General features: G+C 34.1%; 1 protein-coding gene across 1 annotated transcript; it reads right to left on the bottom strand.

The window, feature by feature from the left end:
• Positions 1–979: 979 nt before the first annotated feature.
• LOC104883120 (wax ester synthase/diacylglycerol acyltransferase 5) lies at positions 980–6,412 on the bottom strand. Its single transcript, XM_048636360.2, has 6 exons — positions 5,572–6,412; positions 4,990–5,062; positions 3,927–3,994; positions 3,610–3,822; positions 2,158–2,295; positions 980–1,727 (listed from the first exon to the last, which is right to left on the bottom strand). Exons 1-6 carry the CDS (start codon positions 6,322–6,324, stop codon positions 1,563–1,565), a joined length of 1,410 nt encoding a protein of 469 aa, XP_048492317.1. The 5' UTR covers positions 6,325–6,412; the 3' UTR covers positions 980–1,562.
• Positions 6,413–14,840: the final 8,428 nt, after the last annotated feature.

Here is a 14,840-nt window from a genome sequence, read left to right as displayed (position 1 = left end):
GCTGAATTTCTGTTTCCTCCTTTACCGCGTTTCTGAAATAGCGATAAACGGATACTCGTAGGCCGTAGCCTCGTAGGGGTACGTGGTTGGCCATGATTAACATTGTACGCCTATCTCCATCATCTTTTATGATAGCCATAATGTGCCACTTTAGCAATGCTTTGTTTAACAATGATCTTTAACCAACACCAACTAACCAATAAAATCACAGCTACCTGTACATATAATTCTATAAGGTTTAGGAAGAATTAATAGAATGTTTTGATATGGTTTATAGATATTAAATATCATATTAATGGTAGTAACTACTTTTGTGAGGATTTTAAGTATTATAAGCGGAATTTCATGAATTAAATTCATAAGCACTTAAAATAGGATCATGTGCATATACAATCAAGGATCACATAATAGTTTTGAATTAACCTTTGATGCGTGATTTCCATAAAGCTTGTTGTAATCCGGAGAAAGAACCGCCACTGTGATTCCTCTACTTGGTCCACCAATCCAGATCAACACTCCACCAATGTTAGTTGGAAGGAAGAAATTCTTCTTCTTCTTTAATGAAGTAACCGTGACTTTTGGAAATAATAAGAGAGAGAAGAATATTGAGAGAGATCTTGTATCTTTTCTTGTGATTGCCTACATCAGTCATATGTGTATATAGGGTGGATAGTTATATGGTAGATAGTTATGGATAGGTGGGTAAAATTATATAGGTTTGTTACTTGCATACATATAGCTTTGTGGTTTTAGCTACAATTTTTTTGGACTATTAACAAAGAACTAACGTTAATCATACTCAGTTATCGATAAGTGAAACAACAATATTACATGAAATCATGAAAATAAATTATATTTATCTTGGCTCCTCTGGACATGATTTGGCATGAACCTCAATCAATATCAATCTTGATTAGCAGTATTGATCTCCTCTTTAAATGGTTTGTTTCAATAATGAGTAACAGTTATTCCCAAAATATCGTTGCACACATCGCGTGCATAAAAAACTAGTATATATATATAACCCAAAGCAAACAAATGTTATGCTACCACATGTACTTCGTCCTTTGAAACAAAACTATAAAGTAATTAACGAAAATGTACGTGTGAAGACTCGAACACGCAACCTCTTATTTTAAATACGAAAACAATAACCAACTAATCTACAATCTCTTTTTTGCTTTTATGGGGAGAAATATAGTATAACATACTCTTTATAACATAGTAGTAGTTGATCTTTTTTGACACAATCACCATTGTACTTAGAATCTATAGCTACCCTAAAAAATGAGTAATGTGAATGGAGAATTTTTCACGGATACAACATTGTTGTGGGAATACGTAGTCTTGTAGACTAAAATAAATGCTAGAGTATTGTATATAGGAACTTTAGCAGCTTACTTAGGCATCACATCGATCATATAAAATCACACATACTCACTAAGCACATATAGTATTACAGATCCATAGTGCCCATGCGATCATGCATACATGCCAACTAACTACACTAAGGTCTCATCGGTTCATCATGCGTGATTGCAATTTTGAATCCAATGGCTAAGCTAGCAGACATCATCCATTGCTGCACGCTGTGCAACAGTCTTCATTTCGAGCAAGGCATCTTCAAAGCACTTTGCCATAAAGCGTGGATCAGGGATTATTTCTTTTGCCACTGAAATTTGCAAGCTAGCCTTTCCCGCATAGCTCACCATGTGCATCATAACCGCCTAAATATTCCAAAACTCAAATTAAACTAAACCAAATCAACTTTGTAATTGTGAATAGGTAAATAACTCGAGTAACGATTCGTTTTAAAGCTAATTATTAATAGCGGTTATGGTATTGTAAAGCAGATGATCACATTCCTGATCATCAAGCTCATTGAGTTATTCAGCTCCAACAGAAAGATATTCAATATGCCACCTCATTTTCTTTCTGTTACAAGTTCAGATAATTAGTTACAAAGCCTGTTATACACGCTTCTAGTTTGTTACTTAGACCCTTTCTTTATAAGTTCTGTAATTGAGTTTTATCTTAACTAAAACTGCAAATTACTGCAGTTTTTTCAGGTATTCTCATACATGAATTTAAAAAGTACACCTAAATATGTTTTTGCCAAAAGATATGTTTTTGCCAAAAGATATATAGATCACTTACAGTAGGCAAGCTAGTAGTTGTTGCTGTTATATAGGTCATGGGATTTCCAGCAAATGTGGATTCCTCTTGTGTACCAACTATGTTTGAGATGGTGAAGGTTGTATTGCAAAGAATTTTGTGATTAGACATGCTCGCAGCCTGAAATTATAGCAGTGTATTAGCTGTTATTCCATTAATTCATCATTCTGCATGCATATTCAATGTCACCGACTCATCATTTGTGTAAAAGAGATAGCAAACACTAGTATTGGATAATATTATATGTAAAGGGATAATATTATATTGTAAAGGTAGAATGGTACTTTACTAGTCATAGGTCTGTAATATCAACACTATATATATTGAATGCCAGATTAACACACAATTATTCCCACACTTGTACAAGTAGGTCGGGTTTGTCAAGTTTACAGGTAATTAAACAGTTTGAATATCATCCCAGTCCTAATTTGACGTATATGTTGAATGAGTCAACAGTTATTATGAGCATAAGCCCATAACTCGACTCAATCATCAAATGGGCCAGCTGACCCGTTTATTTATAACCATACATTTATTATCAATTACAAGCACATACATTTTGTATAAACCAAATATACCACTCATGATTATTTATTTCACCCACCATGCCGACATGAATCAAATATAACTACCAAAAAATAAAATCAAAATTGGCCTCATCAACACTAAACTATTTCTTTGGTGCAAGTGGCCCCTATTTTGAACTTGAGCGAGGAAACTAAACTGAATTAAATTATTTTGGACTTGAGGAAATTAAACTGAATTAAATAATAATAATAATAATAATAATAATAATAATAATAATAATAATAATAATAATAATAATAATAATAATAATATGGCTGGTAGCCAAATTTTGTAGTGTTGCATACACTCAAGTAATAATATAGGATATTGAGGTCAATTTCATCAAGCATAAACTTTAAATAACTAATAAGGAAAAAGAACTTGAGCCACTACAAGATACATTAATAACAATATTAATTTTGCAATAAAATAGGCTATCGTGACAGGTTCGACTCGAAAGTGCATCCTTAGTCCCACCTATTTAGGCTTTGTTTGATAACACATTTAAGTCACCTTAAATGAGTAGGTGCTAAAAGTTTAAGTCACCTAAAATAAATAGTCGTGTTTAGGGTAAGAACTTAAATAAATTTAAGCTTCAAAATTGACTTAAATTGAGTTTGCTATCAAATATAACATCTCAATTTAAGGTGCTGAAATTTTCTACTACCTTATAAGTTCAGCTTCTTTTAGCTAACTTATCAATTTAAGTTCTATTTAAACTTATGTTATAGTCTTAATAATTAGGTCATACCGGATCGATCCACTTAAAACGAGTTTAAAATTTTATACTTTGGTCATGTAGTGGGCTGCCTAGTAGCGGCTAAGATTTGAAAACAAACTTCTCTTCTTGGCGCAGGAGTACGTTACCTTTGGTCCAAATAGAGACATCGTAAACTTCCCTGCATAGTATGAGAAATGAGCCCCCAAGGATTGTTTTTTCCGATCAATCATCACCTTAGCTCTTTTTACAAACTTCAGTGGATCTGCATCTTTTGTGTTATGATAATAAACAGGCAATATCATAAACCCGAATTTATTGCCCCATCTGGAACAATTTTCATCCATTAACTTGGATACTTCCTAGTTTAATCACAAGGAACTGTCCGTTATATATGTGAACTAAACAATATCAAGAAAAAAATTAAACATCACCGAGAAACAGATAAATTAACTTTATAGTTTACCTGTAATCCGGGTTGCTTTCTTAAATTAACCATGGCTAATCCCGTAATTTGTTGTCCTTCCTGCAAACCTAATTACAAACAGAAAGAGTTACCTCGTGTTTACTTAAAGAGTTCAACCATAATACTTTTGTGAGGCTTATACTTAAAACACCTCAAAAAAATAATTATTCAGAAAAAGTAGCTATGTATACTTCCAATAATATTTTGGATAATCCTCTTCTAAAGTCCAGTCAAAGAAAAAAAAAAACACTTTTGTACCATTAATTTGTGCAATTATTGTGCGTGTACAAAATCTTATATAACACAATCTTATATTAATTTATTATACAAAAATAGGAATAATCTTTTTTTTTTGGATGCAAAAATGGTTTTTGTGTTTAAAATTCTAAAGCAGTCACTTAGAAGTATTTTATAAGTGAACATGTCACAATCAGGAGTAGTGATTCATTGTATAAAAAGCTAACTATTTGAAATTAAAAAGTGAACCATGTATCAACGAATTGAACTTTTTAAGATTAAATGTCAGGCGGTTTTACAATAATATTATTGTGACTCATATTATTGTAAAATTGTTTTACACAACACATATTATAGTTAACTTGTTACAGTCATCTTTATTGATTTTTTATATCTTTGTTTCAGATGTTGGATTCAACTTGAAAATATGGACCAATGGTATAATGTTACATAATCTAGTAAACAATCACTAGTTTCTCAATTATGTGTGCACCTATATCATGACAACCAAACAACGAACTAAAGTCACACTAATGTACACTCATTACACATACGAATAAAGAATTTTTTTTTGATGAAGGGCCCTACCAGATCAGAACCTCTTGTAGGTTAACTGACTCGAGTTAGCGGGCAAACACTTTGAGAGCGAGAGGAATGATAAGAGCGCAAGGATCCCCTCTCCCAAAGCTAAGTTCCCCCTAGTGGGGATTGAACCCCCAACCTTGAGATCGTAAGATTCTTTCATTACCACTAGGTCAAGCATAGCTTGGTTATACGAATAATGAAACAATTTAATAGTAAGTAGTTCAAAGTTCATAGTTTATACCTTGTGACGATCGACTCTCCAAATATTTCGAAAACCCCAAAGATAAAACGCCAAAGAGAACGTCGTTGATGGTCTGCAAGAGGTGGCAATCATTTTCATGTCACTCAACTAAGCAGAATGTATGTTAAACCATTTGTTTGTTGTGCACATCAGCACATATGAGTTATTCCCCATTAAAGAAAGCAAGAGGAGATAAAGTACCACATTATAAGTTAAATGAGTTACTCATACTATTATCAATTGGTTTTAGTATGTAATCTCCTTTATACTTGTAAGTGGACCAAACTCTCCTCATACGTATTTTTCCTCATATGACAAGTTTACGCACAACATTTCTCTTACTTTTACTTTCATTCTCTTTATCTTTTACACTTTTTCCATGGTACTAGCACAACAAATGTCTCAGTTAAAGAAAATAGTCGTAATGCTTCACTAAATAGAAATATCATTACTTTATATATGGAGGAAATGATCATAAAAAGAGAAAAGAGGGTTGTGAAATAAAAAAAATAAAGAGAAAAATCGAATTGTTTTAGGACAATGCCTTACTATAGGGCGAAATATAACAACCCCTACACTTACCGCCTGAGGAATAGTCCTTTTGACAGTTTTCATATCCTCAAGAGTAAACTTGGCAGTTGCCACCATCCTCGGCCAGAGCTCCACCCCATCGCCGCCGCTAATCACAGTCTTTTTATCTCTTACCCATAAAGACCTTCCAATCACCTCCATCACAGAAAGTATTGTCCACCAAATCACCTTCAATATTCTTATGAATGGATTTCCTTTCCCCTTCCTTTTCTTGATTTCTCCCTTCTTATTCTCACCAACATTGACATCACTAAGAGCATCTTTACCATCACATAATCTTTTGCAAGTAGCTAAAAACAATGACATCAAAGAAATGCCATCTCCCATAGCATGATGAAATCGAAAAATCATACATTTAAGTTCACTAATTATGTGTAACTCCCATAAGGGTTTCTCCATACTCAAAGGAGAAGAAACTGCATAATCTGCTAAAATAGCATTGATTTTGTCCTCACATTCTTCCTCTGATTCACATTCTAAGCTTGGATTTTTGGGATGAATGATTACATGATCATCTATATTGATTTTGGTTTTCCTCCAAAATTCCCTACCCTTTGCATCCACCACTAAGAGACTGCAAAATCTAGGGTGTTTCATGAATAAAGAGTTTGCAAAATATGTTTTCATGGCTTCTGGTTCAAGGGGATTTTTGAAGCCTATTGAACAGTTGATTATAAGCTCAGTTTTTGACTGCAAAAATAACCGTCCAGCAGGTGATACTGGCTCATCTCTGCCGCTTTGCATGTTTTGTGTTTGGAAGCTAGAGATTGGTGAAAGTTAGTGTATGAGATTATTGTTTTATTTGTCAACTTATATATATTGCATTATATGAGCTGAATTTCTGTTTCCTCCTTTACCACGTTTTTGAAATAGCGATAAATGGATACTGGTAGGAGTATGTGGTCGTTAACATTGCACGGCTATCTCCGTCATCTTTTATGATAGCCATTGTGCCACAGTAGCAATGCTTTGTTTAACAATGATCTTTAACCAACACCAACTAACCAATAACAACAGGCCAACAGCTACCTGTACATATAGTTCTATAAAGTTCTGGAAGAATTAATTAAATTGAAAGTTTTGATATGGTTTATAAATATTAAATATCATATTAACGCTAGTAACTACTTTGTTTTTAACTATGACCATAATGTCGAGATAATGCCTTGAATCTGGTTGAAGATGCGAAGAAACAGGCGAGTTCGAGTGCTCGCCCGGTCAACCGGGCAAGTCTCGCCCGTGCAGGCAGCTTGGTCCGAGAGACCGGGCAGAGTTCCGTCTAAAGAACTTGCACGCCTGATCGGGCGATCGGGCGAGCGACGCCCGACTAGGCGGTTTGGCTTGGGCTACCGGGCATCGATGTTTTCGACACGGGTTAGCGATTTTGTATCGGGTTATATATATATACTTATTAACCTAATCGTTTAAAAGTCGTCTTTAATGTTGTACACATCTGTAATCTGGAATTCCTCGGGAGTAATAAAACTTTTCTCTCTCTCTCTGATCTGCCCGTGAACATAGGCAACACATCATTGGTGAACCACGTAAATTTGTGTGTTCTTTATTGTTGTTTTGCATTCAATATTTGTTCTTTCTCACATCCGTCATAACAAATTAGTATCTGAACGTAGGGAAAACTAGGTCGTTACTAACTCCCTTAATGTCAAATACAAACCTAACTATCCACCTAAACTAGTCAAGTGGTAAGCAAGGGTCGAACCACAAGGATCGGAGGTCTCACTAAGATAGAATCGCTAAGAGTAAGCTAAGTCGAAGAAATGGTCAAGTTTTGGTTGAACTAAGTGATTAAAACTATTGGAATCAAATTAGGAAAAGCACTAGGAATGGAAAATGACCACAATCATAAGTTCACATCCAACAACCAAGTAGAGATAAGGGGATTGACATGCATTGGGGATATGCAAAGGGAATAAACAACCCTAAACACCTCTAAAATCGTTGTTAGGGAGTTTAGAGTCCTAATTAACAAAACCTATGTTTCGAGGCGTTATCACCTAACTAGGCCAAGTTAGGAATTGAAATCAAACCCAAGTTAATAACAATCAACAAGTGATGCACAACAACTAATCAATCAATCATGAAGGTCATCCCCATAAAAGTAAACCATTAAATGGTCAACAAAGGATAAAAAGTGGAGCTCACATTAACTAATAGTCACCAATCAACATCAAAAAGTGAAATTGCACAAATCTCAAGCATAACCAACCCAATAGACTCTACTCATGAAAATAGGATGGAAACAATGATTGGGCTACTCTCAATCATAGTTGATGAACTACTCACTACCCATTATACTACCAGACATTCTAATCATGAAAAAACTAGCAATAAATCACCAATCTAAAAATAGCAAAAAGCTAACAAAAATCAATAATTTACTACAAGATCTAGTGAACAAACAAGAAGAAACAAGCGAAAAAAGAAAAGTCTAATCTAGATTAACTATTAAGCATTAAGATTAACCAATGAAAATATGAAACTAACAAAGTAGAAATGCAAAAAAAACAATGAGAAAGAAAGAAAGGATTGAGAGGATTACTAAGGAAACAAGAAACTTCAAAGAAATTGTAACTTTTTCATTGATTTTCAATCTCGCTCCATATTATAACTCTTGAGCCAAGTTTTCTCTCTCCTACACTAGTAAACAAGATTAATAAGGATTCTAAAATTCTGGATCTTTTTTCCGAAAAGAGGTAGAGAAGTATTTATACCCTCCTTAATTACAGAAGTCGTACAAAAGAAATCCCGAAAAAGGCCCAACGGTCAATGGCCCGGGCGGGCTGTTGAAAGGAGCCCAGGCGAGCAAGTTATAGAGTCGGGCGGTGCAGGGTAGGTAGCCCGGGCTTCTACCCCGGGCGTGCGCCAATTTTCACAGACGATGCATAATGTTTAGGCACTTATGAGCCCGGAGGGGTAGTATGGCTCGGGCGAGCTGTCTGGAGCTCGGGCGGGCTGCTTCGCTCGGGCGGTCCTTGGGCTTCTCGGGCAACCTTCTTTCTCCTTGCTTCCCTTTCTTTGCTCCCCTCTAAGATTGTAGGAGCTTGAATTCCTACACACCAAAGATCATATAGAAGAGTAGGGGAGGGGATGCAAATACATGTACACGTGCTAAGAGAGAATTAGTTAGACAAAGAGGTGAAATTAAATAAAAGAAAACTAAAATGCAAAATAAAACAAGTAAAATAGCCTGAAAGACTATCCTAAGAGTGAGATAAATCACACTCATCAGTATTAGAGCTTTGGTTTTCAATCTGAGTGAGAAAGATGTCTGGGATGAATGTGAAAATCGATGAATTCACTGAGAGAAACATTTTCGATCTGATGGAAAATCAAGATGCGGACTTTACTGAAACAACAAGGGTTCTGGACACTGTTGGCACAGAAGTCACCAGATTCAGTTACCGTTGAGATGGTCATTCTGGAGGAGAAGACACATTCAATGATTATGTTGTGTCTTGCTGAATACATAATCACTGAAGTCACGGAGGAGGAAACCTCATCTGGGTTGTGGTTAAAATTGGAGAGTTTGTATATGACAAAATCTCTAACCAACAAGTTGCTTTTGAAAGAACATATGTTCATATCTGCGCATGAATGAAGGTACACCTCTTAGAGATCACTTAGATCAATTAAATACAATTTAGTTAAAATTGTGTAATATTGATGTTAAGGTGGAGGATGCTGCTTTAATTCTACTTGTTTCTTTACCATTGTCATTTGAGAATTTTGTGCAATTTTTCATTATTGTTGGTAAAGAATTTGTGTCCCTAGAAGAGGTTAGATCATCTCTTCATACTAAGAAATTGCGCCATAAGGCATCTGGTAGTACAGGTACAGATAATCAGGCTTCTGGATTAGTGGCTAATAGTAGTAAGGGACATGGAAATTCTGGGAAGAAGAATTTTAGGAAATCTGGAAATTCCAAAGGGGATCCTAAACCTAATTATATATGTAATTACTATAAGGAGAAGGGACATTGGAAGAAGGAATGTCCTAAGATGAAGCATCTGGGAAATAAATCTGGGTCTGGTTGTGTTGTTGTTGCAGCAGAAAATTTGAATTCTGAGGATGATCTTGCTTTAGTTACTAATGAACAAACACATTGCAGTGATGTGTGGGTTTTATATTCTGGAGTGTCGTATCATATGAGTCCTCTTAGAGAGTAGTTCACTACTTATGAGCAGGTAGATACGGGTAATATTTCAATGGATAATAGTGCAATCTCCAAGACATTTGGAATTAGCTCTATCAAGATCCGAACATATGATGGTACATTCTGCACTTTGAATAATGTCAAAAATATTCCACATATAACCAAGAATCTGATTTCACTTAGTCTGTTAGATAATAAGGGGTAGTTCAGTTTTAGAGGTGGGTGGAGTTGTGTATGTCTGCAAGGGTTCAAAGGATGTGTTGAAGGGGGTCAAGTGTGTCCCTTTGTATGTTTTTGCAAGGTTCTATTCTCTCAGGTTCAGTTATGGCACATGAGACTTGGCATATGAGTGAGAGAGTGATGCTACATCGTAGCAAGGTAGATCTTCTGTGTGGCCATAAGATCACAAATCTTTGTGAGCATTGTGTTTTTGGGAAACTACATCGTAGCAAGTTTCCAGAGGGCATTCATAGAACAAAAGGTACTCTGGATTATATCCACTCTGATTGTTGGGGTCCTTCACGCGTGGAATCTTTGGGAGGTCACAAGTATTTTGTATCCTTCATTGATGATTTTTCAAGAATAACTTGGTTGATTGTTATAAAGTCAAAATGTAAAGCTTTCAAAATTTTCAAGCAGTGGAAAGCATTGGTGGAAAATCAAACTGGGAAGAAGATCAAAAGGATATGAAATGATAATGGTATGGAGTTCTATTTGTCTGAGTTCGATGAGTTCTGTAAGAATGAAGGGATTGATAGGCATCATACTGTCAGGGATACACCACAATAGAATGGTGTAGCTGATCGAATGAATCGGACACTTCTGGAGAGAGCTCGGTGCATGCATGCTCTCTAATGTTGGCATGACTAGAAGATTTTGGGGAGAAGCAGTTAATACTATGTCTTATCTGATCAACCGTAGGACTAACTATGGCATAAAACTTAAAACACCATATGAGGTGTGGTCAGGTAAGCTTGCAAATTACTCTAATATGCGAGCATTTGGTTATAGTGTTTACTATCATGTAAATGAGGGTAAATTGGAGCCGAGAGCCAAAAAGGGAGTGTTTGTAGGATATTGAGATGGGGTGAAATGTTACATAATTTGGTCCCCATCAGAGCATAGGGTTATATTTAGTAGAAATGTTATCTTTGATAAAATTCTATGGTTAATCCAACTGTGAATTCTAGTGTTGCATGAACAGGCCATCAAGTTGCAAATGTAATTACAATACCATGTAAATAAGTCTTGACATAACTCTAATCATTAGTTCTTATAACTCTAAATAAGTGTGGACATAACTCTAATTACTACTTTTGTAACTCTAAACAATTGTTATTGTAACTACTACTTCTACAAATCGAAGTGTTGCTATAACTCTAATGACTAGCTCACATAAATGCTTAAAAAAGATTCGGTATAACTATAAAGAATCATCGCTTTAACTCTAAAGAAGCATCGCTATAACTATAACTATAAATATAACTAGTTCTTCCTATAACTCTAAACAAATGCACCATATTGTCAAATATGAGAAGGTGGTCATGTTTAAATCTAAAGAAATTAAAAGAATATGCTTTTTCGTAAAAAAGATGATGTAAGACTTTAAATATTATTAGAACATAAGCTTCCAAATTTCAGCATCTTTGGAGACTCTTGAGAATGATTGAAACACACAGGAGAACATCTGCATCTGAAAATACAAAGAAAACAAGTCTGCAATGCATCAGAATAATGTGATTTGAACTCTTCAAAAAAAAAAAAATGCTCTCCAAGTTACATAAAGTTGTTAATATATCAGATTCTCCACTACTCTATAAAAATTTCCTATAGCTCTAAATAAGTATTGTCATAACTTATAATTCTAAATTTCTAAAGACGTATTCATATAACTCTAATGACTAATTCTTGAACTATAAACATATGTGGAAATAGCTCTAATTACTAATTTTATGACTCTAAACAAATGTTGTTATAATTCTAACTCTAAATATTGGTGTACTTTGAACTAATATTCTATAAAATTCTAAACATGTGTTGGTATAACCTAACTACTAATTACTATAACTCCAAATAATCATTCCTATAACTCTTAGATACTAATACTCCTAAACTCAACAAGTATTGACACAACTCTAATCATTAGTTCTTATAACTCTAAGCAAGTATGTACATAACTCTAATTATGTCTTCTACAACTCTAAACATATGTTTCTATGACTCTAAAGAAGATTCACTATAAATCTTAACAACCATTGTTATTCCTTAAAAAAAAAAAAAAAAAAAACCATTGCTTTAACACTATAAAAGTATTACTATCACTCTAACTAGTTCTTCCTATAACTCTAAACAAACTTTGCTATAACTCTAAAAATGATAAAAGTTCATAATACTCTTTTTTTTTTAAAAAAAAAAAAAAAAAAAAAAACCTCAGCACAAAGCAACTCAACATTTAGACAACTTAACTACCTCCATTTAACATGTCATTGAAAGGTAAAACAAATTTGAGGACAAAATTTAAAGAAATTCATACACCTCTAAAAACATATTAACTAATAATTGCAACAACTCTAAGAACATATTGGTATAACTCTAACTGATACTACTTACAACTCTAAAAATATATTGGTATAACTCTAACTAATAATACCTACAACACTAGAAACATATTGGTTGACTCTAACTAATACTATCTATAACTCTAATTAATACTAGCTATAACTCTAAAAATATATTGGCAAAGAAATTCTCCATGTAGAATACAAGTGATGCTATATTGCTATAACTGTAACTCATAATATATACCTATGACTCTAAAATCATATTGGTATAACTCTAACGAATACTACCTATAACTTTAAAAACATATTGGTATAACTCTAACTAATACTACCTATAACTCTAATTCATACCAGCTACAACACTAAAGATATACTGGCAAAAAAATTCTCCATGTATGCAAGACTAGTTCTTATTGTAGGATGATCACAGTAGCTAATATCTTAATTAGGTTCTCTGTTATTTCTTATAATATGTATGCAAGACTATTCCTTATTATACGAGATACTCTAGAATCCCTACCATTAACTCGAATCAAATAACTCGCATCAAATTGTTCGACTAAGCATAAATCAAACTCGCATCAAATACTATCATCATACAATATAATATCAGATAATCTACATGTTAGGCAAAAAAAAATTCGAAAACAAATCATGAAAAAGCAAACAGTTTTCGTAAAGAAAAAGAATTACAAATTTACAACCAAACAAATTTCGAAAACGAAGAAGCATACAAATTTCTGAAAACAAACTAACCTTCCTACTACGCGATAATGGATTCCATGAATTCTTGGACAAAAGGAGATGCCATACGAGACTTGCAGTAGAAGATTGGAAGGAATAGACGATGTACCGTGGGAGGAAGGAGAAGAGAGGAGAGAGAAAATTACGTGAGATGAAAAAGCCAAAAAGGTAGTTAAGAGTCAATATTAATTTTCAAATCTTGGCCGTTAATAAGATTTAATTTAAGGGTAGTGATTCATTCTCATTACTCACCTAAATTCCTTTCTCACATGATTTTGCCCTCTCTCTCTCTCTCTCTCTCTCTCTCTCTCTCTCTCTCTATATATATATATATATATATATATATATATATATATATATATATATATATATATATATATATATATATATATATATATTATATCCCCTATTTTTGTTTTTTCCTTCTTCGTGATCTTTGTCTATAACCTCTTTTGAATTGAACTAGTGTTTTGGTCTGGGTGTTACCTTTTTTTTCTTCATAACTGATATGTCTTTTTTCCACTCTTGTAATTTTTTTAAAAAAATCCAACATTTATTTACTTTATGTTTGCAATGCATATATAACATTGTGTGGATTTATGAAGCACTAAAAATGTTGGTTGAGATGGTAAGGGCAAACTTCTCTTTGCAAGAGATTGCCTTTCGAACGTTTGCCTTAGAGAAAGGTGCCTTTGATTCCTTGTTCCTTTCAGCAAAGCGTTCCTTGTTCCTTTCTTTGGTTTTATCATTTTCCCAAAGTGAACATTCATTGATGAAGTTATCTGTACTTCCACATTTATGACAAGCAGCTTTGTTAGAAAACTTTTTAGTCTTACCTTTAAAGTTCCCGTTTTTCATGTTCATGTACATCTTTCGAAATTTTCGAACCATGAGTGCTGCTTCCTCTTCTTCTGAGTCAGAGTCATCTTCATCATCTGCTTTGAGAGCAATGGACTTTGATTTGGAGCTTTCACCATACTCAGTGTCAAGGTGAAGCTCATGAGTCATAAGTGACCCAGCCAGCTGTTCCAAATTGAACTTAGTGAAATCTTTTGTTTCTTGTAAAGTAGTGACCTTAGCCATCTATCTGTCCTTAGGAAGACTCCTAAGAAACTTTTGAACATGTTCCTCTGATGAAATAAACTTTCCAAGAGACTCATTAATAATGTTAGTGAAATGAGTAAATATCTCTTGAATACTTTCCTTAGTCTTCATGGAGAACAGTTCATATTGATTCATTAGTAAATCAATTTTAGATCTTTTAACTTCATTAGTTCCTTCGTGGTTTACTTCTAGTAAGTCCCATGTTTGCTTTGCGGATTTGCATCCCATGATCCTATTATGTTCATGGGGTCCAAGTCCCAATGCAACAATTTAAAGCCATGGCATTTACTTCCATTTTTTCAAAATCAGCTTTGTCATATTCAGAGAGGGTTTAGATTACCTCATTTTTGTCATTTGTAGTTGTGACTCGAAATCACCAACTTCAATGACTCTCCATACCTGTAGTTTTAGCTTGATGAATATCTCCATCGGTTCTTCCAGTAGTGAGTAGAACTTCCCATTGAACATGGGAGGCCTTTGAGTAGAGTAACCTTCCTCAAGTTTCTCGCTGGTATTCATTGTTCCTTGGATTTTTTTCTCAATAGGGTTTCCTATCTTTCGTGAGTTCTAGCTCTAATACCAATTGTTATTTCACTAGGAACACTACAAGAGGGGGTGAATTGTATGTGTAGAAATAAACGTAACTTTTTCGGAAATTAAACTTAAACAAATAAACA

This window comes from Beta vulgaris, chromosome 9 (assembly GCF_026745355.1).
Source record: "Beta vulgaris subsp. vulgaris cultivar EL10 chromosome 9, EL10.2, whole genome shotgun sequence".
Lineage (NCBI taxonomy): Eukaryota > Viridiplantae > Streptophyta > Magnoliopsida > Caryophyllales > Amaranthaceae > Beta > Beta vulgaris.
Note: the sequence above shows the minus strand (reverse complement) of the source record. Positions and strands in the feature narration are given on the sequence as shown.